At 44.6% G+C, this 22,300-nt stretch overlaps 1 protein-coding gene across 1 annotated transcript; it reads right to left on the bottom strand.

Moving 5' to 3' along the window:
• Positions 1-177: 177 nt before the first annotated feature.
• Positions 178-11,596, bottom strand: TRIM21 (tripartite motif containing 21). The gene is made up of 7 exons (XM_061148904.1): positions 11,527-11,596; positions 9,766-10,209; positions 9,179-9,274; positions 7,684-7,914; positions 2,619-2,641; positions 1,293-1,393; positions 178-1,014 (listed from the first exon to the last, which is right to left on the bottom strand). The coding sequence occupies exons 2-7, from the start codon at positions 10,171-10,173 to the stop codon at positions 464-466; spliced, it is 1,410 nt and encodes a 469-aa protein (XP_061004887.1). The 5' UTR covers positions 10,174-10,209; positions 11,527-11,596; the 3' UTR covers positions 178-463.
• Positions 11,597-22,300: the final 10,704 nt, after the last annotated feature.

Here is a 22,300-nt window from a genome sequence, read left to right as displayed (position 1 = left end):
GCTCCAGTACTCTTGCCTGGAAAATCCCATGGACAGAGGAGCCTGGTAGGCTACAGTCCATGGGGTTGCAAAGAGTTGGACATGACTGAGTGACTTCACTTTCACTTTGCAAGATATATAGTAGAGATTGGACCAAAAGCCTAGAGATGGAGAGGAAAAAGCAAAACTTGAGTCACATGAAGGTAGAAACATGCTTTAGTTGATCCAGATGAGTTTGGGGGCCAAATGCAAGTAGTTTCTTTCATGGAGGGAATCATAAAGCAACATAGGACAGGAATACTGGTGCTGTAGGTCATTTGACATAGACCGCGGGTGACCTTTGTGCCAGTTTGCCTGCGGCATCCTGACACATATGCAGAGACAAAGGTGGTTTGGAGTTCATGTGCACATGAGACAGGGTCACTGGCTAAGAAGTGGAACCAACAGAGGGGTTGCTTGTGTCCAGACAGAATCATCTGGATCCCTACCAGCCTGTCTTAAGTGGACAGAGGATCAGAGGGGCTGAGTTTGTTCCTCTATCATTGAAACCAGGATTGAAGAAGGGCCTCAGAGGTCCAGCAAAGGCACATTCGGAGAAGGTGTAGATGAGGGAGCCGTGGTCAGTGATGTTGTAGAAAGAGACAGTGCTGGCCTCATAATCTAGGAATATCCCAACTCGGCTTGGAGGCACCTGAAGGTGGAGGGGAGTCTGGGGGCAGGTGCCAGCCTCATATTTCTGTTTGTTCCACAGCCAGATAATCCAGAAGCCATTGTCGGAGTTGAGCGAAAACTGCCCCTTCCTCTGCACATTGTCTCTACAAACCCCCAGGTCCCAGGCTTCCTTTCCCGTCACATCTACCTCCCAGTAAACTTTCCCGGAGTTAAAGCGCTGGGCACCCAGTACCATGGGGTAAGCATCAAATCTCTCCTCATTTTCAGGCACGTCCTGCCGGGTGTTTGTAAGCCTCACTTGTCTCCGATTCTCCGAAAGGATGAGCCATGGATTGGCTGTCTGTGGATCCAGGGTGATGTGTACTGCAGAGAGAGGGTCACAGTCAGGCTGGGAGGGTGTGCAGAGTCAGAACCCTGTGCCGGTGGTGGGGGGATGAGGATGAAGGGGTGACCCTGAGCCTCACTGTGTGAGGAGAAGATCCCTAGCCAACTCCTTTGAGGGAACCACCTTCTCGATTTCTGCACCTGCCCCACCTACTCTAACCTGCCATCTTTTTCCAACCCAGGGATGCACTGGGCACCCTCCTTATCCCCTTCACTCCCTTGGCAAGCCAGTCCCACACCCCTGGTGCTGGCCTCACCTCCACACGTCCTCAGCATCTTCTTAATCCCGGGCACATAGAATACATTCCTCAGGTCTGTGGAGGTGACATCCAGCTCCTTCAGGTTCCAGGATTCACTCCTGTGGGAAAAAGAGTTAGAGAACCTGTCTCCAACTCCTACCTCATCCTGCCCAAATCCGATGGCTATACCACCCTTGTGGATGACTGATAATTTAATTTGATGCAAATTTGCAACTGCTCTTGTGTTAGGGGGGTTTCCCAGGTGATGCAGTGGTAAAGAATCCACCTCCCAATGCAGGAGACATGGGTTCAATCCCTTGGGTCAGAAAGATCCCCTGGAGAAGGAAATGGCAGCCCATTTCAGTATTCTTGTGTGGGAAATCCTATGGGCAGAGGAGCCTGGGGCTACAGTCCATGGGGTTGCAAAGAGTTAGACACAGTGAAGTGAAAGCTGCCCAGTCATGTCCAACTCTTTGTGACCCCATGGACTGTAGCCTGCCAGGCTCCTCTGTCCTTGAAATTCTCCAGGCAAGATTACTGGAGTGGGTAGCTGTTCTCTTCTCCAGGGGATCTTCCCTGGAGATCGAACCCAGGTCTCCCACATTGCAGACGGATTCTTTACCATCTGAGCCACCAGGAAAGCCTGGACACAACTCAGCAACTAAACAACAACAACCACAACAATCTGTGTTAGGATCCCTGTGGACGGAGGGCAAAAGTAGGTAGGATTTTGTTTCAATCTAAGCCTTGATGGCTACATGAGCGCCTGTATCATCTGGCCAGCCTGTATGTCTCTCTGGGTCATTACACAAGTACCTTCTGTTTCACTTCATAACTCAAGGTGTCTGATACAGGCTGAATCACCTCCATGAGGAACCTCAAGGAGTCTCGCCCATGCTGTGGGTCTTACCCATGGCTCTTTTGGAGAGGTTTGAAACCGGTTAGATACTTTTTAAAAGAGTCCCAGCAGGCTGTGAACTCAACTTCCCTGTCTGTTATAAGTTCACTTTGTGAAGATATGACATGCCAGTTACTTTGGGCACCTCACCAACTGTGTGTGTTCAGTTGCTCAGTCGTGTCCAAGTCTTTGTGACCCCAGGGACTGTAGCCCGCCAGCCTCCTCTGTCCATGGGACTCTCCAGGCAAGAATACTGGAGTGGGTTGACATTCACCAACTGAGCTGTCCATTAATTAGCCTTCTGAGACCAGGACATATTTTAAGGAGGACTGGGTCTTTGAGAATAGGAAGGAGGATGGGGATGACTTCAATGCATGTTTTCTAACTAAAACTCTTTTTTAAAGTATATACTGCCCCCTCCTCTAATGAAGAAAACCTTTCCTTACCTTTCCAGGACACTTTTCACCTCCTGAGGAGATAAGAAACAGACAGTAAGTTCTGGAGTCCTTAGTTTATAACTGAGACTTCAGTTGTGTGGGTAAAGCGATATCACTCTGAGATCTACAGAACACTGCTCTGCCCCAAGCTTCTGGACCAAGGCCTGAAAAATGCCTCTTACCACCTTGAAATGGATGAGGAAGCAGAAACCCAGCATGGGTGTGACCTGTAATCAGGGGAAGGAAGCTGCTGCTGCTGCTGTTAAGTCGCTTCAGTTGTGTCCGACTCTGTGTGACCCCATAGACAGCAGCCCGCCAAGTTCTGCCGTCCCTGGGATTCCCCAGGCAAGAACACTGGAGTGGGTTGCCATTTCCTTTTCCAAAACATGAAAGTGAAAAGTGAAAGTGAAGTCGCTGAGTCATGTCCATCCCTTAGTGACCCCATGGACTGCAGCCTACCAGGCTCCTCCGTCCATGGGATTTCCCAGGCAAGGAAAGAGTACTGGAGTGGGGTGCCATTGCCTTCTCTGAGAGGGGAAGGAAAAGTAGCTTACAAAATCTGATTCAGAAAACAAATTAAAAAGATCAGATTCTTGGTGGGGGAGAAGAAAGGAACAAATAGCTCTGCCTGGCTGAGGCCCAGACCCAGGCACAGAGAGAATGGCCGAGTCAGGACACATGAATGCACAGAAACTGCTCTCATCAGTAGACTTGCAGTGCTGGGGAGGAAGGGCTTAAAGCGCTACCCTATGCTATGGTTAATGTCCCTGTCATGTATGTGAAGCCAAAGCATCTGAGAATGTTCTGTGGCAGGGACTAGGGTCCTTACCCAGGAACTGGCAGGCTCCCAGGCCCTGTCAAAAGTGCCTCAGAGAGCTCCACTCAGAGAAGGGCAGATGATTTAGATCATGGGAAGAAGAGAGCTGCCAAGTCAAATCAATCTTATTGGCTTTTATGCACAAACAAATTTTCCCATGACTGTATCTGACCAAGAGACAATGAAGAGGTATGGGGAAAAGAGGAACCACAGAATGTTACAGCAGAGGGACTTTTGAGACCATGTAGTCCAAAGTTTCCCAAAGTGAGGCAAGCTCATCATTGCTGGGTGTGAGATGATTTTTAAGTAGAACACACATCAGTGAATTTATTAAAAAAAAAAAAAAACAAAAACTATTTTAAAAATAAATTCACTGATGTGTTTTCTACTTAATACTTCTTACTCAGGTGATAATACCTCTTATTCAGGTCAACTGGGTTAAGTTTCTTAGCTTCAGTCTATCACTAAATCTCTTCACTTCTTTGTACCTTAAGTTCTCTAATCTATGAACTAGGGGTAATAATAATAGCATCCACCTCATTTCATTGTCATGAGGGACTGAATGCCTGACAATTTTATGTGCTATTTAAGAATTTTCAGTTATTCATGGTATTATGAAATAAATTAGAATTGTGTTGCTGAAGAAGACTCTTCAGAGTCCCTTGGACTGCAAGGAGCTCAAATCTGTCACTCTGAAAGGAAATCAATCTTGAATATTCATTGGAAGGACTGATGCTAAAGCTCCAATACTTTGGCGACTCATTGGAAAAGACCCCAATGCTGGGAAAGATTGAGGGCAAAAGGAGAAGAGGGATGCAGAGGATGAGATGGTTAGATAGTATTGCTGACTCAATGGATATGAATTTGAGCAAACTTTGGGAAGCCTGGTGTGCTGCAGTCCATGGAGTCGCTAAGAGTCAGACACAACTTAGTGACTGAACAACAAAAAACAAAAATTAGGAAAAGTAGCAGTAACAACACATGGCTACTATGGCTTAGAACAGATATTTTTTGTGGTATAAATTGTTTAATTATTTCTAAACTCCTATTACGTAAGTACTGTTATTTATATTCCATTTAAAGATTAGTAAACAGGCACAGAAAAAGCAGTGACAAGGATGGCTATATAACTCAATAATCTGTGCAATGAGCATATACATCAAAGCTGTATTACCAAATGAGAACCCTGGCTTAGGCCAAATAAGGGAGAAACAAAGTCATATTTTAATATTTCTCTAAAATTCTCATTTCTTTGTCCATATTTTCCTGGGAGGGCAAAATAACTTGCACAAGGTTTAATTTTATTTTCTCAGTTATTTTACTTTTAGCTTTATTTTGTCATTTGCAACCGACTGTTTTTATATTCAGTAGGTCAGTCAGTCAGTTCAGTCATTCATTCGTGTCCGACTCTTTAAGACCCCATGGACTGCAGCACGCCAAGCTTTCCTGTCCATCACCAACTCCTAGAGATTTCTCAAACTCATGTCCATTGAGTCAGTGATGCCATCCAACCATCTCATCCCCTGTTGTCCCCTTCTCCTCCTGCCTTTAATCTTTACCAAGCATCAGGGTCTTTTCAAATGAGTCTGCTCTTCACATCAGGGGTTGAAAGTATTTGAGTTTCAGCTTCAGCATCAGTCCTTCCAATGAACACCCAGGACTGATCTCTTTTAGGATGGACTGGTTGGATCTCCTTGTACTCCAAGGGACTCTCAAGAGTCTTCTCCAACCCCACAGTTCAAAAGAATCAATTCTTCGGTGCTCAGCTTTCTTTATAGTCCAACTCTCATATCAATACACGACTACGGGAAAAACCATAGCTTTGACTAGACAGACCTTTGTTGGCAAAGTAATGTCTCTGCTTTATAATAAGCTGTCTAGGTCAGTCATAGCTTTTCTTCCAAGGAGCAAGCATCTTTTAATTTCATGACTGCAGTCACCATCTGCAGTGATTTTGGAGCCCCCCAAAATAAAGTCTGCCACTGTTTCCACTCTTTCCCCATCTATTTGCCATGAGGTGATGGGACCAGATGCCATGATCTTAGTTTTCTGAATGTTGAGCTTTAAGCTAACTTTTTCACTCTCCTCTTTCACTTTCTTTCAAGAGGCTCTTTAGTTCTTCTTCACTTTCTGCTCTAAGGGTGGTATCATCTATGGATGTGAGGTTATTGATATTTCTCTTGGCAATCTTGATTCCAGCTTGTGTTTCATCCAGCCTGGCATTTTGAATGATGTACTCTGCATATAAATTAAATAAACAGGGTAACAATATACAGCCTCGACATACTCCTTTCCTGATTTAGAACCAGTCTGTTGTCCCATATCCAGTTCTAACTGTTGCTTCTTGACCTGCATACAGATTTCTCAGGAGGCAGGTCAAGTGGTCTGGTATTCCCATCTCTTTCAGAATTTTCCACAGTTTGTTGTGATCCACACAGTCAAAGGCTTTGGTGTAGTCAATAAAGCAGAGGTAGATGTTTTTCTGGAACTCTCTTGCTTCTTTGATGATCCAGCGGATGATGGCAATTTGATCTCTGGTTCCTGTGCCTTTTCTAAATCCAGCTCGAACATCTGGAAGTTCACGGTTCACGTACAGTTGAAGCCTGGCTTGGAGAATTTTAAGCATTACTTTGCTAGTGTGTGAGATGAGTACAATTGTGTGGTAGTTTTAGCATTCTTTGGCATTGCCTTTCTTAGGGATTGGAATAAAAAGTGACCTTTTGCAGTCCTGTGGACACTGCTGAGTTTTCCAAATTTGCTGGCATATTGAGTAAACCATTTTCACAGCATCATCTTTTAGGATCTGAAATAGCTCAACTGGAATTCCATCACCTCCACTAGCTTTGTTCATAGTGATGCTTTGTAAGGCCCACTTGACTTCGCATTCCAGGGTGTCTTGCTCTAGGTGAGTGATCACACCCTTGTGGTTATCTGGGTCATAAAGATCTTTTTTGCGTAGTTCTTCTGTGTATTGTTGCCACCTCCTTTTAATATCTTCTGCTTCTGTTAGGTCCATACTGTTTCTGTCCTTTATTGTGCCCATCTTGGGCTTCCCTTATGGTTCAGCTGGTAAAGAATCCATCTGCAATGTGGGAGACCTGGGTTTGATCCCTGGGTTGGGAAGATCCCCTGGAGAAGGGAAAGGCTACCCACTCCAGTCTTCTGGCCTGGAGAATTCCATGGACTGAATAGCCCTTGGGGTCGCAAAGAGTTGGGCACGACTGAACAACTTTCACCTTCACTTATTTTCACTTTGCATGAAATGTTCCCTTGGTATCTCTAATTTTCTTGAAGAGATCTCTAGTCTTTCCAATTTTATTGTTTTCCTCTATTTCTTTGCATTGATCATTGAGGAAAGCTTTCTTATTTCTTATCTCTCTTTCCTTGCTGTTCTTTGGAACTTTGCATTCAAATGGGTATATCGTTCCTTTTCTCCTTTGCCTTTCACTTCTCTTCTTTTCTCAGCTATTTGTAAGGCCTCCTCAGAGGTAGGTATTCAGTAGGTATTTTATAACATAAATGATAATAAAATTAAATAATATTTATGCAGCCACATACTATGTGCCAGGCACTGTTCTAAGCATTTTATGTTTACGTATGGAAACCTAGCAGACCCCATGGGGTTCTCCCAAGAACAGATCCCTTGTGTTCTCTGCCTCTTTTTTTTCTTTTTATAAAATTGAAACACAGTTGATTGACAATGTTTCAGGTATATGGCAGAGTGATACAGTTATACATATATACATTTATACATATATAGCTCATAGAAGTGTAAACATGTTACATTTACAACTAAAGCCTGGGGAACTCCTTGTCATTCAGCCTATTCCGCTGCCCTTATTTCACAAATGGAGAAATTAGGTCTAGGGAAAGAAAATGACTTAATTTAGAGTTACGGAAGGAATTGGTGGCAAGGTTGGGGCCCTGAGATATGTAATATTAAAATATCCATTTAATATAGGAGCAACCTAATCCTCGGAAAGAGTAAGGTATGTTCTCAAGATCATGAATCTGATTGTGTATTAGAACAGACACTTACTAGTGATGTCCATTTCTTTTCATTGCTGCATGGAATATTCCTTTCTAATTTGTACTTTTCCAGGCCTTGAATGCAAACCACTCATAGGTCTGAATTCCAGTTTATTTAAGAAAATGCCAGGGACCAAGTTTCTGTGTGCCCTGAAGGTAGCCCCGAGGCACTCTGCGTTTTTTCAGTTACTCCCTGAATCTCAGAGGGGAGCTCTTCTCAGGCCTCACCTGCAGCAGCTCCAGCGCCGAGCCCCGCCTCCTCCTCTCCAGCTCTGCGATCAGCTCCTGCAAGGCCTGGACCTGCTGGGCCAGCCTGGCCTCTGTGTCCCCCAGGGTTCTCAGGTGTTGCCTCTCCTCCTCCTCTAGCTTCTGCAGTTGCTTCTGCTCCTCTTCAGCCAGGAAGTTTTTCTGCCTTACAAACTCTTCATGAATTCTCAATTTGTGCGCCTCAACTTTCCCCTTTGGTGTCAATGGAAAGAAAGAGGTGGTTTTTAATCATAATCCCCTAAGATTTGGGAATGCAAGTATCCATACCTACTCCTACTCCACTCTGGCTCTGTCTGGGAACACACACATACACAACCGTGCTGGGAAGGAAGGTGGGTGAGGCTTCTGGGCCTGAGGGGAATGGGACTGGTGGGGCGCGGTGGGGGAGGCGCACCGTAGTTGCTCTCCTATCACAGCTGCATCAGCCTGTGGTATCAGAGATTTCCTCAACCTCCTTCAAGTCACCCCCGCTCCCCCAATGTGCCCCTTTGTCTTCATATCTTAATAACTGAGCGAGTAACACCTGGCCCTACTCCAACAAACCTGCAAAGCCAGGCTCATAACCTGGTTCCTAAGTCTAGGACAAAGGACTCTTTGAGATATTCTATGCTTGCCCTCTCCTGCTTCTAACTGGAGGGTCACTCAAGACCACCACAGCCTGCCTTGCCCTTCCTGGGTCTCAAGTCTTCCTCTTCTAGGACCTCTTGGCCATGAGCTCCTTCTGCTCCTTTCTAGTCCCTGACCCACCCCACCTCCTCATCCCTGGGGTGGAACAAGCTGTAGCTCTCCCATTACATTTTGGACCAGTGAGCTGGACATGGTCAAGTAACTACCTGGTCAGACTGGTTTTCCTATCTTAGACCTTTGAAAGTGAAAGTGTTAGTTGCTCAGTCATATCTGACTCTGCGACTCTATGGGATGTATGTAGCCTGCCAGGCTCCTTTGTCCATGGGATTCTCCAGGCAAGAATACTGGAGTGGGTAGCCATTCCCTTCTTCAGGGGATCTTCCCAATCCAGGAATTGAACCCGGGTCTCCAATACTGCAGGCAGATTCTTTACCATCTGAGCCACCAGGGAAGTCCATCTTAGGCCTTTATGGTTCCCTTAAGTCTGGTCCTCACAGTCACTGTCATTTCTTGACAACTTGTCATTTCTTGACATTGGGCATCTCTCCTGGCATTCCTCTGTCCCAGACCCTGAGGCCCTGTGCTGTCATCTCCAGAGACTGGGCTCAAGAAGCAGGAGCATTAAGGTGTATCTTGTCCCTCAGCACCTTCTCCTAAGACTCTCTCTCCATCTGATTGGGAGCGCTTTTTGATCTCCATACTCTTTCAATCCCCTCCGTCAAGAGACCTATGGGGCAGCTGGTTCTTGGAGAGTGAGATATAGGGACTGGCATAGCTGGACCCTCCCCAGGTTTCTGATCTAAGATTCCCTTCAGGATATGACTCTTGCCTTCCAGGATGCTTTCTTCATTGCAATGTCCAATTCCAGCTTCTCAGCCAACTCCTGCTTATCTCTTAGTTTCTTTAATGCCACCTGAAGCTTCTCCTGCAGAGAATGAAAGCAAGATGATACCCAGTCAGGTCAAGAAGGAGGGTGCAGGGGTGTGAAGTGGGGGAAGATCATACTGGTTCTTAGAAGGGCCTGAGTGCAGAGGACAAGGAAGGACTAGAGTCTCTTTGGGGTAGGAACTCTGTGGATGGGAGGGTTTTGGAAAAAGCCTGATATTTCTTACAAAACAGGGCCACATGGTTGGGATACAAAGGGTGGGGGCACTGCTTGTTCCTAATTAAGCAGGAGGGCACAAGGGAAGATGATTCTTGAAGCATTTTCCCATGGCACATCCCTGCTCCTGGAAAATGAGAAAACTGTGCTGAGCTTGCCATTTCTCCCTTAAATAAGACGTAGAAGGCAGGAGACCCCTATCCTTTCCCCAGCCCCACAGGTAACTCTCTCCCATTCCCAGCTCTGGGGAACAAAGCCGTCAACAGGGCCCCATCTCCTTTTTACCTGTTCCTGCCTCTGTGCTGAGGCCTCACCTGGTACTCCTGAGCAGCCTCCTCAATAGGGACCATGGGATGATCACGGTGTTTCTGGGACTGGGAACACACCCAGCAAAGGGCCTTCCCATCTTCCTCACAGAAGAGGTGAAGTTTCTCTCTGTGCACCGCACACAGCTCCCCGTGGGGGCCCTCCTTGGCACCCTGGCTGATCTTTCTAAGGTTGTCCACCATGTTGGCTACCTGTCGATTGGGCCGGAGGTTCTGGAGCAGGAAGTGCCGCCTGCACACAGGACAGACGCTGCCCCCGTCTTTCCCGACCTCAGAGATGCACTTCTGGCAGAAGCTATGACCACATTCAATGCTCACGGGCTCCACCATGGGATCCAGGCAGATAGAGCACGTGACCTCCTCCCACATCATTGTCAAGGGTATGGCTGAGGCCATTGGGGTGATGCTCCTCTTCAGCAGTGCTGGGGAGACCTTGCGGTGAGGGGAGGAGAAGGGGAAAGGGAGGGAAGAGAAGAGCCAGGTGAGAAAAGGGAACCGGAGGGAGGGTGACCTGGAGGGAGTGAAAACAAGAAAAGACAAGGACCTCAACCTGAACAGCAAGCGCTCCTCTTCCATAGTCTGGGTCACTGATCCAGTCAGACAGAAGGGGACACTGAATCCCCAAGAGATAGCAAAAATTGTTGAGAACCTGAGAGACAGCTGCTTACAATTCGACTTTCATCATGTTCACCTCTGCTTAACCCCTCAGAGTCCAGGCTTTACCTATTGATCTTCCGCCTCAGGCCACTGGTCTTCCACTCTGTTGAGAAGCTAATCTTAACAGTAGCGACCATTGACTGTGCTCCTTCCACGTGCCAGGTGCCACATACTTCACATACATTCTCATTAATCTTTGCAATAGGCAGGGGTTATTGGTATCTAATTATCAGTAACATGAATATATATAAGAATATTTATATTTATTCTTACATATTCTCCTAAGGATACATGTATATCTGTATTAAGTACATGGGCTTCCTAGGTGGTGCAAGTGGTAAAGAATCCACCTGCTAATGCAGGAGACACAGGAGACAGCAGGTTTGATCTCTGAGTTGGGAAGATTCCCTGGAGAAGGAAATGGCAACCCACTTCAGTATCTCTCCTGGGAAATACCATGGACAGAGGAGCGGGCTACATACAGTCCATGGGGTAGCAAAGAGTCAGACACGACAGAGCACACACACATACGCATATGTATATGTGTGTGTATATACGTATGTGCATACACACAGAAGCATGTGGTTTATTAAGAACTTCCTGGGCTCTTCTCTCAGCTACTCTGAACCTGGCACCGCCTTTGTTTCTTCTAGGGCATAGACCCATAGTTTTCTAATATCCTAAGCAACCCTGTCTCTCTCACCTCCAGAGGGGGCCTTTTGGGGACAGCAGTCTCAGGGATCGCGGATCTACCCCCACACCGGGCTCCCCTGGACCAACCCCGAGCTAGGTTGCCATCCTAGTTCTCCCAGTTTCTCTGGGTCTTTCTTCCCAGCTCAGGTGCCGGCGGAAGCAGGGCAATCCGAGCTCCTTCCAGGGGACATCCCAGTCAGGAGGACAGCCCAGCCTCCTCCCAGGCTGCAGGGGAAGAACAGCTGGGTTAGGGTTGAAGGAAACCTATTGCGAAAGAAAACCTGAGATCGAAGTTTCTAGGGGTGGGGACGGCTAGGATGAGGCTCTTCCGACCCGGGGCAGGGGAGAGAGGTCCCCCAGGGAGAGTTGGGGTATCTCGGTCTAGCCAAGTTCACTCACCTTTTCAATGGACGCAGTAGATAGCAGCCGCTTCCTTATTTCACTTTCGATTTCCCGTCCACTGCAAATCTGAAAGGGAGGCGGGCAGAGGGGGCGGAGAGTGGGCGGGGCCAAGGGAGGAGGAAGGAGGAGGGGTTGAGGTGCCGCTAGAGTCCGGCGCTTCTTGGAGGCTGGGGGACTGAAAACTCCGCAGCGTCTAGTCCTTGCTTTGCGTTCCCTCCGGTGTCCTTCTTGTGTAATAGAGTGAAGCAGCGTATCTGCTACGTGGAGGAGCCATGCTGCTTTCTTTGATGCAGGTCATCACCCCAGGCCTAGGTGCTGTGCCCTTGTGTGGGAGCTGCTTTTGAGGAGGTTTGGATGGACAGCGGTGCCTGGAGCTCTCCTCCAAAGGCCACCTTCTGTTCCCTACTTCCAAAAACAATTCCCTTTTCAGGAGACTTGATATTCTTTTAACATCAGGGGGAGAGCGATTTATTCCGCAGTACCTCAGGGCATTATCACACCAGTGAGTGGTAAGAAGGGACTTGCCATTTATTGAGGCACCAGCTGTGCACTTCTCCCTGAGCCAGGGACTTTTTCAGGTTGTTTTATTATTATTTTAAATAATAAAATGTTTATTTTATTGAAGTGAAGTGAAGTGAAGTGGTGAAGTACGTATAACATTCACCATCTTAACCCTTTTTAAGTGTGTAGTTCAGTGGCATTAAATACATCTACAGTTGTGTACTTCGCCACGGTCCATGGGGTCTCAAAGAGTCAGACACAACTGAGCGATTAAGCACAAGAAACCTCAAAGAGCCAGGGAGTAGTGGCAAATTTCTCTTTATGAGAATCAGAGTTTTCACTCTGGTGGAAGAACTTCTTCCTTTACTAGACCCTTAGAACAAGGCTGAGCCCTATGTTGGGGGATGGAAAGAAATGATCTGTAAATGCGTTACCAGTTAGAGGGAAATAGGAGCTGCAACCACCTCCCTTCTTTATTCTATGAAGAGTGTGTTTATAGTGGCTATGAAAAATACCATCACCTATTAGTTGTTGATCTTAGGTGTGCACCAGAATTTATGGTACAGTGTTCTTATATCATAGAGTAGGGTTTTCAAACTGCTGCCATATCTGAGCCTTTAGCATTGCATCTCATATTTTTACTGGACCATCTTTTTCTGGTTGATGATGTACATTGTAAGACTACTGCATTCCATAGTGCAATCCCATTATCAGAATTTTTGGACTGTAAAATCAGTTTCTTGGTTGTAAGGGATGTTGTTGGAGACCCTGATGTTGTAAATCAAAAAACAGTGGTGCTGGCAGGAGCAATATAAGACAGCAAATGAATTATTCTCTGAAATAGTACCTATTTTGTGAGGATAAATTGCTGTTGGTTCAATGTCATTAACATGTCACTAAAAGACTGTCTAGATTCTCTTAGAAATATGGAAAAATCAGGCTCGGAGTTGGTCTTTTATGTACAGGTGTCTATAGCAGTAGAAATACAATTGCTGCCTGAGTATGGATTCCTTGGGTTTATCCATTTACCACTACTGATAAGGATACTTGTACAAGAGTCCATTGAATAAACACCAGGTGACTGAGAAAAGACTGATCAATACCCAGAGGATGGGTCATCTTATTTACCTGATTGTTGTTGTTTTGTCGCCCAGTTGTGTCTGTTTCTTTGCAGCTCCCCTGGACCACGCGAGACAAGCCTCCCTGTCCCTCATCATTTCCTGAAGTTTGCCCAAGTTCATGGTCATTGCATTGGTATTGCCATCCGGCCATTTCATCCTCTGATGCCCTCTTCTCCTTCACCCTCAAATCTTTTCCTACATCAGGGACCTTTCTAATGAGTCATCTGCTTGCATCAGATGACCAAAATACTGGAGCTTCAGATTTAAAATCAGTCCTTCCAGTGAATAGGATGGGTCATCTTATTCCCCTGATTATTGGGTGCCTTCTCTGCATTATATGTCCTCTGGTGGGAATTCACATAAGATAAAAACATTTTCACTCTGGGCCCTTTCCTAGATGTTCAGTGTATACTTCTACCCATAACTCTGTCATCAATCTTTCAATCTTTTTTTCAGTCCTGGACCTACAGACCAATCTGTAAGGCAAAATCAGGTGGTGCATATACATCATATATATCAATTCCTCTTTGGTTTCAAGCAAAATGGACAAGTTCTTGCTTCAAGTTCTGTACACTGGGAAGAGTTTCCATCACCATTGTCTTTCAGGGTGATGTGTATTGGATACTAATCTTGTGTACCATCTCAGATTCTCATGAACCCCTCTTATTCTCTTAGTCAGCACCCTAGCAGTGCTGGTTACTGTTCTGTACACACACTTTTGGGTTTGATGAGACATCACATACAGGGCATGGGACCCAGATTTCTGAGCAGTTGTTATAAGCAAATGGCACAAGTACAAAAATTGCAGGGAGTTAGTTCCTCATGAGGTGAGCATTGATGGGAGAAAGTGGGAAAGGTAAATTCCCTTCATTTTCCTCCCATGGATTATTTCAAGGTGAGGTTCCCTTTTGTAGTTCTGATGAGCAAACCCACTGACTGAGGGGCCTGTCATATATTTTTGAAACTCGTTATGAATGTCATCCACTGTGATAATGTATTGCATTGTTTTGTGTTTTTCCTTGCCTCACTTCCCTTTTCTCCAAGGCTGCTTGTCTTCCTTTTTTTTTTTTTTTCTTACTCTCATTGCTTGCTGAATAAAGATCACTAATTTAACCATACCTCAGCTCATCTAGAGGATCTGGTCAATCTTCCTTCAATATTTGCAATGCCTAAACCCAGTTAGTAACCAGGTTACAAGGGAGCCTTGGAAACCCAGCATTTAGGAATTAACCTCTTGCAATGAAGAGGGAGAAGGGATATATTTGAGAGCAAGTGATTGGCTCAGTGTTTTATACATGTCATCTCATTTATACCTCTCTAGAAAGTCTTGTCATTTCAGCTTTATAGAGTGGATGCTGATGCATTTAGAGTCCAGGTACCTGGCACAAGGTACCTAGTTTAACTAAAAGTAAGGAGTTTAACGAAGTTCTGCTTGATTCCATATACAGTAATCTTAACTATAATCTAGGCAGGCTTTTAAAAATATATATATATTTAAGGCCAACTTATCCTTAAAGTCTCAACTCAAACACCATCCTCTTTTATATAAAACATTTCCTCTTTCTCTTTGTCTGCTAGAGTAGAGAATAATATACCACTTTAGTTTTTAGGCACTTTTACTAAAGAATACACTTGCCAATGGAAGAGCCTCAGGAAATACTTTCAATCCCTGGGCCAGTAAGATCCCCCGGAGGAGGAAATGGCAACCCACTCCAGTATTCTTGCCAGGATAATCCCATGGACAGAGGAGTCTGATGGGCTACAGTCCATGGAATGGCAAAGAGCAGGCATGACTGAGCGTGCACTCTTGTTTAGAGGCATAAACTACTAGAGGGTAGGATTGGTGCCTAATTAATCCCTGGGTAGAACACAGTGAGTAAATGAACCCCGATTTTGTGAGCTGATATGATTTTGGGTGGCCTCGGCCTGCAAAGTTTTGGAGCGGGGCTTGGGTTCCCAATCAGAGATTGGGGCCCGGTTGAGGCAGTGAAAGCACCAGATCCTAGCCACTCGACCAGTGGTCAGTGACAAGGGCCCTGGCCCTTTGGCTTTGTAGGAAAGAATTTCCACAAAGATGGAAAGTAGTGAAGCAAGTAAAGTATTTATTAAGAGGAAAAAGAGTATAGTACGTGTGGATAGACACACGGGGGCAGACTCAGAGGGAGAGTCCCTGAGTTGCACCCTCGTGGCAGTTTGAATTACTTTTATAGGTTATTTCTTTTGGTTTTCTTTTGGCAAATCATTATAATTTGCCTGGTTCACAGTCTATATTTGGTAAATCTCAGGATCTTTCCACGTATGCACATGGATCTCTTAGCCAAGATGGATCCTTCCAAAGAGGCGTCTTTTTAGAGCATCCCTTGACATTGCTACCCCGTTGGCCTGCAAGGAACCTTTTCTATGCATGTGTCACTGGGGAAGTCTCTTGACTTTGGATTGAGAAATATGTGGTCTGAGCAGGGCCCAGCCTCCTCCCGTAACTTTCCTGCTATTCTTGTCTTGGAGTTTTGGTCAATAGAGAATGAATCTCCAATTGCCTTACTATGGGGGTGGTTTGGGGGCCATCTGCCTCCTGCCTCAAAGACTGTTGGATAATTTAGATTTTAGAATGAGTTGAATGGGGAGCAATCTCTCCTAAGCATATAGAATGAAGTTTCACCTGCTTACTTCCATTTATCCTTTTCTATCCCATCCCTGATTTGAGAGATGATCTGGCATTAGCCATATTTATTACTTTTAAGGAAAGGAAATCATTTTAGAATTAGGTGCTAGAAAAGCTAAAGAAAGCATTTCATCAGAGAAACGTCAATATTTCAACAGTTAAGAATCCATTAAAAAGTGATCTCTTTACCCCTAGAAACTGAAATATGACAAGAACCTCCCAAAATGTTAAAATCTCAATGAATGAGAAAAGGGTTATTGGAAAGCTTATATTAGGCTGCAACCCATTGAGGACAGAAACTGGTGTCCTGGTTGAAAGAACCACCCGGAAAACCCCAGGAACTGCTAACAGCCTCAAGCAGGCAGAATTTGAAAATATCCTGTTCTCTGATCTGCAGGAAACACTGGAACCTGGAGTGGAATAAAGAGGAGTCAGGACTCACAGATGTAGAGAAATAGTGATTGTGGGGGGCAGTATAGGGGTGGGGGAATTATTACAGGGAAGAATTGATCCCATGTTGAATCTGCTGTTTCTTTAACCTTTGCTTCTCATTATTATTTTTCACAAAAGGATACTGTTTATACATAATGGCCTGCCTTGGGGAAACCTGACCCTCTGTCTAAATATTAACCCAAAGTGCCTTTGTTCAGGATCCAGTTCACCTGGATGGCAGGAAGGAAGAAATGAACACATCGTCTCCCCAAGGCTTGCCATTCTAGGGAAACTTTGCAAGATAAATAGCCTTTAAAAAAAAATTTCCTCACCTTCCCCCATCTCTGTTCTACTAAAGAAGCTGTCATCCAGAACCAGATAAGATGATTGTTTTGAGACATTAGCCTGCCATCTTCTGGGTCAGTCATATTCCTTGCCTCAACACTTCATCTCTCGGATTTACTGGCCTGTTGTGTGGTGAGCAGAGCAAGCTTGGACTCAGTAAGAGAATGGGGCAGTACAAACTATTGGGTAAAGATAGCCTCAAGAGTGTATTGTACAACATGGGGAATAGAGATAATATTTTGTAGTAATTGTAAATGGAAACTAACCTTTAAAAATTGTATAAAAAATAAAAAATATTTAAATAAAAAAGGAGTCAGCGCATCCTGCAGTGTGGTCTGTCACCTCTACATTGTCTTCTCTCTACGCTGGAGAGAAAGGAAGAGGGAATGGATGAAGTTAGTTCTACAAAATAACTATCCAACATTCTCAAGACTCATGGTCATGAAAACCAAGGAAAAATTGAGAAACCATCATGGACCAGAAGAGACTAAGGAGATATGATGACTAATTGCAATATGGTACCTACATTGAGTCCTGAAACAGAATACAGACACTAGTGAGAAAACTAGTGTAATCCAAATAAAATCTGTGAGCTTTCATTAATAGTAATGTACCAATATTGGTCCTTTAGCTTTGACAAATGTACTGTGTTTATGTATTATGTTAACATTAAGGAAACTGGGTGAAGGGTATATGGAAATTCTCTACACTATCTTTGTAACTTTTCTGTAAATCTAAAGATGTATGTATCCTAAGATGATAAAATTTATTTTAAAAGACGCCAAACTGACTCTGAGTGGTGGAGGAAGTGTGGCATGTGGAAGGACAATGCAGAGAAGTCCAGGCAGATGACTGAAGCCTGTTCTCAATATCCTATTGGAAAGGAAGGGGAGTATGTACGAAGTTTATATGATGTTCCTTTCTGAGTGCCCTCCCATTCTAATATAATTCTAACAACCATCCCATGAAATAACAATTGTTCCCAGTTTACAAGTGAAGCATGAAAGGTTTAAGGAGTTAAAGTCATTTGCTCATTATCACAGCTGATGAGTGACAGATTCAGAAATAAATCACCACTTTTCTGCCACATCATGCTTGATCCTTGAGTGTATTAACAGGTAAGAGCTGTTGCTTCATCATTACGACTTTATTTTCAACCACCTTCATTCCCTAGGTACAGGTGTAAATTTAGATAGAAAACTTTTCTCCTCTCCAACAGACTCTCCATGTTTAAAGCACTCACACACGTGTCTTTGGTTACATGCCTGATTTCTCATTCTCTCTAGAAATGGAAATGCAGCCTCTGTTGCCCCAGAGGAACAGACTACAGCTCGAACTGTATTACCAACCAGGGTTCTTGGCCTTCCCCAATCAATAGAAATGGACTAATTGACTAGAGGGCAGACAAGAACTTCAGGCAAGGCTTACTGCGGCCCTGCTGCAGAAGGGGTTAAGTGACAACCAGCAACATCTTCCCTTCCTTGCTTGCTCCCTGAGGGGCACAAGCTTGAGGGTAGAGGTGTGTCTATTGGTGGGGCCAGAGGGGTGGCTTAGGTGCTTTGCCCACCTCTGAGGTGATGTCTGCAAGGGGGGGTTTGTGCAATACCCTGCTTTTGTTCCCAACACCATGTTTTCCCTCCAGGCTCTTCCAAGGTGGCAGTTTTTTTTTTTTTTGTCTCTTTTGTATCTTTTGGGGCCAGAATTTGCCCCCACTGTGCATGCATGCAGTTATTTGTAGTCCCATACAGTTTCTTTGTATTTTGTTGCTCCAAGAGAGGTGTGTCCAAGTGCAAGCTTTGCAACATTGCAGCAAACGGTCCCAGGCCCCAGCCTTCTCATAACCATCCTCTTAGTCCCCACCTACCTCCATTTATAGCCAGGCTGTTTGAGGGGTTGGCTCTTTGGGAAGGAGCAGGCACACTTTAACCTCCTTCTGGCGCCTCCTATTGAAAGTCATCAGGATGGACTGGTTTTTTTTTTTTTTTTTCCTTAAATGTTTATTTGGCTGCACCCTGTCTTAGTTGTGGCACATGTTATCCTTGTTGCTTCATGCAGGATCTTCTCTGTGGCACCCGGGCTCCCTAGTTGTGGCATGTGGAATCTAGTTTCCTGACCAGGCCCCCTGCACTGGGGAGGGTGAAGTCTTAGCCACTGGACTACCAGGGAAGTCCCAGCATGTACTGCTTGATACTTTCTTCCAAGTCCCCCAGCTGCCTGGCCCAGCACTCAAGGGGTTCAGAAAGTTCAACTTCAAAAATCTCTTGGATTTGCACGCAGATCCCAGCAGACCTGTTATTTCCCTAACTTCATCAGGAGAATTATAAAGTACTGGTCTTCATTGACAGCAGAAAATGCGTTTAACAAACACTGGTTCAGATGAGAGGAGACGCAAGCTCTGGAGCCATGGTGAGTTCTGGGACTGGGGGGTCGGAGCCGCGGCCTGGGGCCAGGAGACTGGGCCTGAAGGTCTTGCACCACTGCCCTACACCAGCAGCATTTCAGCCCTACACATGCTGCCTCAGGGCAGCACTGAATGATCTCTGCTTAGGGCAGGCAACTATCCTTCGGGTCTTTCCATAACCTGAGAGGTGAGAGTTACCTCAAGGCCTTTGCTGATCCTCCTTATTATAACACACTGGGCTTGGTGGGCATCAGGAATGATTTCTTACCACATTAGTGTCCTTTCTGAGACTGATGGTTCCTTGTTGAGAAACATGGTGACCTCATGATAAAAGGAAACACTGCTCCTTCTCAGTCCTCAGCCAACTAGCCAAACCAACAGAACAAGCCCCAGATACCCCCCACAGGGCCTGCTCTTTGCCCAGGCTGAAACTGACAGCTTTCCTGCATCCTACTGTGGGGCTTCTGATTATGGGACAAAGATAGTCATAGAAGATGGATTCTGCCTTAATCTGGGGTAAAGTGAATGAGCAAACCTCCCCTTAGACTGTATGTTCTGACTAGTTTGAGCAGGCATAGAGGGGTTACTAATCCTTAGCTAACCTAAGTCACGAAGGCTAACAGCTATGTAACAGCTGATCAGAGTTAACATTTGTTCACTAAGGGATTATGATTTCTTGATAACCTCACCATAACTCAAGAGAGAAATTTCCCTTTTACAGGTAAAAGCATTAGGAGATAATGTTAAGAAATCTGCCCATGATGATGTAGTTAATCAGTAGTGGAGCCAGGATTTAAACTTAGGCAATCTGGGTCTGGAACACATTCTTCTACTCTGTGCTACCTAGCCTGGATAATATATGTGTAAGATGCCAACTCTGAACATTCCAACCTCTGAAATGCTAATGTGAGGAGACTCATGATTTTAATAGAACAACCATTATTCATGGTATTTAAGGCCTTCAAGGAAATTAAAGAGATATCACATTTGCAGACATATGAGACCTGCTAAAACCATTTGAGACCAATAGAAGGCTGGGTTATAGTATATTCACAGGTACCAGTGATTTACACAAACAAGCCTCTAAACCAGATTGATTCTACCTATCTACCTGTCATTTTAACTTAAATATTCAACACTTAGAGACATTCTGGATTCATTCCAGACCATAGGGATCTCTTCCTAAATAACCAGACTTCACCAGTTATATCTAATCAAGAGTTTTGGTTGCCAGCTTTTGAAATGAGACAATACATATACAGTAGTCAGATTTGAAGGGGATCTACTGTTTAAAAATAAAGAGATAAAAAATGTTTAGATGACTGATAGGATCAGATTTATTTAATAATGATTTTTTTCTATATGAATTGCATATCTATAAACAAACTAAAACCTTTAGAGGAATTACTATTTTCTTCCTATACCCAGATTTCACTGCAGTTTTATTGGTGTGTGCGCCTAGTCGCTCAGTTATGTCCAGCTCTTTGCAACCCCATGGACTGTAGCCTGTCAGGCTCCTCTGTCAATGGGATTCTCCAGGCAAGAATACTGGTGTGTGTAGCCATTCCCTTCTCTAGGGGATCTTCCTAGGATCGAACTTGCATCTCCTGCAGTGCAGGCAGATTCTTTACCATTGGAACCACCAGGGAAGCCCCATTTCACTGATAGCTTTCAGGATTTAAGTCTTGTATGAAAGCAGTGGCCATTCAGTTTATATGCAGTGTGGGCTGAACATCTCTTATTCATTCCTAGAACATAAGAAGGCTTCAAGCTGCTAGAAAGCAGCAGAAGGTAAAGGGGTCTGAGTTATTTTTCGGGAGCTGGAGCCCTGCAGATAGGGAGTGGCTGCCCAGTTACAGGTGTCCAGCCTAGATAGGTTTATGCTAAGCTTATTTCTGAGCAGAGCAGTATTAGAGCTATTCTTGGCTAAAGCACAACAGCTTCATGGTCTTGGGGAAAACTTGGCTCCCCAGCTCCCCATAGTCCTTGCTAAGCCAGAGCTGCAGTGCCAGGGCCTGTTTATCTGTAACCTTCCTTTTGGCCCCATACCTGGGGCTTCTTCAGTCCCAGGACTCAGCTGGAAAATCCAGAGGCTTAAAGCTTTGTATCCTCTTGGGCATTGGTTGCCGTGAGATCACCTTATGGAAAGAAGGTCTCTAATCTTCTCCAAGCTGGGTCATTTCTTTTTGGTGGCTCACAATTTGGTCTCAAACCAAACTGGGGGCAGACTTCTCTGGTTAGAGAAATATAGTTTTTGTACTATTCATGGCCTTCTGGAACCTGGATGAATAAGACGGTAGAGGGGCAGAGAGCGTAATTCAGTTTTGTTTTTTTTTTAACTCATCCTTGAAAGGGTGTGCTATGCATTGATTCTCTGTCACTTTCACCATCCCTTTCTCATTGTTTTTCTTTCCACATATAGTTTTACCATGTTTTTCTTTTGCTCTCTCAGGAGAGTTCTTATTTGAGGAGAAAATTCTTCTTCCTAAGCCATGAGCTAGCTAAACTCATGTAGTGTGCAATACAAAAATTGTCAGTTGAGGGACTGGTGCATATAAGCAGTCAGGGAGGAGGCAGGGATGGTAAATGAGATCTCATAAATTTGAAATCCTATTTCATCTTCTTTGGGGATGAGAATTTGCAGCTTTCATAATATTAATAACCATCATAGCTAGCAGGCAGAGGCAGCATAACACAGTGCTTAAGAGTGTGGACTCTGGAGTATAGCACAGGGAGCTCGACTCAGTATTCTATAAAAACCTAAATGGGAAAAGAATTTGAAAGAGAATAGATGTATGTATATGTATAACGGAATCACCCTGCTGTACACCTAAACTAATACAGCCATACTCCAACGTAAAGTAAAAATTAAAATAAAATTAGAGGAAAAAAAGAATGTGGGCTCTGGAGTCCGACTGCTTACTTTTAAACCTTTGCTCATCCACTTTCTTAATTTATGAGCTTAGGCAAGTTATTTGACCACTTAGTGCCCAGTTTTCCTATATGCAAAATGGGAATGAAAATTATTCCTATCATAAGGCATAATTACTTGCTTTTCAGATCAAGCATTACTATTTTTAAGTGCTTAGTATGTGCACGACACTATCTGAAGTCCTCTGCATATATTTCAGTCTCTATATTGATCTCGAGAGACACATTATTTTCAAACATTTTAAAGTTGATAGCACTGAGAAATGGATAGATGCATGAGGCTTGGAGTCAGATGGACTGTGCTTGAAGCCAGTCTCTTCTCTTTCCTCTTAATGGGGTCACTGACAGGTTTCCTCACTTCTCAGGCTCTAGTTCCTC

Source organism: Dama dama, chromosome 1, assembly GCF_033118175.1.
Source record: "Dama dama isolate Ldn47 chromosome 1, ASM3311817v1, whole genome shotgun sequence".
In the NCBI taxonomy this organism is placed as follows: domain Eukaryota; kingdom Metazoa; phylum Chordata; class Mammalia; order Artiodactyla; family Cervidae; genus Dama; species Dama dama.
The sequence above is the reverse complement of the archived record's forward strand: the minus strand, read 5'-3'. Positions and strand labels throughout refer to the sequence as shown.

What these genes read in the sequence shown, in the direction of transcription:
- TRIM21 (XM_061148904.1), bottom strand. Translation starts at nt 10,173, where the DNA reads ATGGCCTCAGCCATACCCTTGACAATGATGTGGGAGGAGGTCACGTGC. An exon ending in AGGCTGCTCAGGAGTACCAG is followed by an intron (nt 9,275 to 9,765) that starts GTGAGGCCTCAG and finishes CATTCTCTGCAG; the next exon opens with GAGAAGCTTCAGGTGGCATT. An exon ending in GTGAAAAGTGTCCTGGAAAG is followed by an intron (nt 1,394 to 2,618) that starts GTAAGGAAAGGT and finishes TTTTTCCCACAG; the next exon opens with GAGTGAATCCTGGAACCTGA.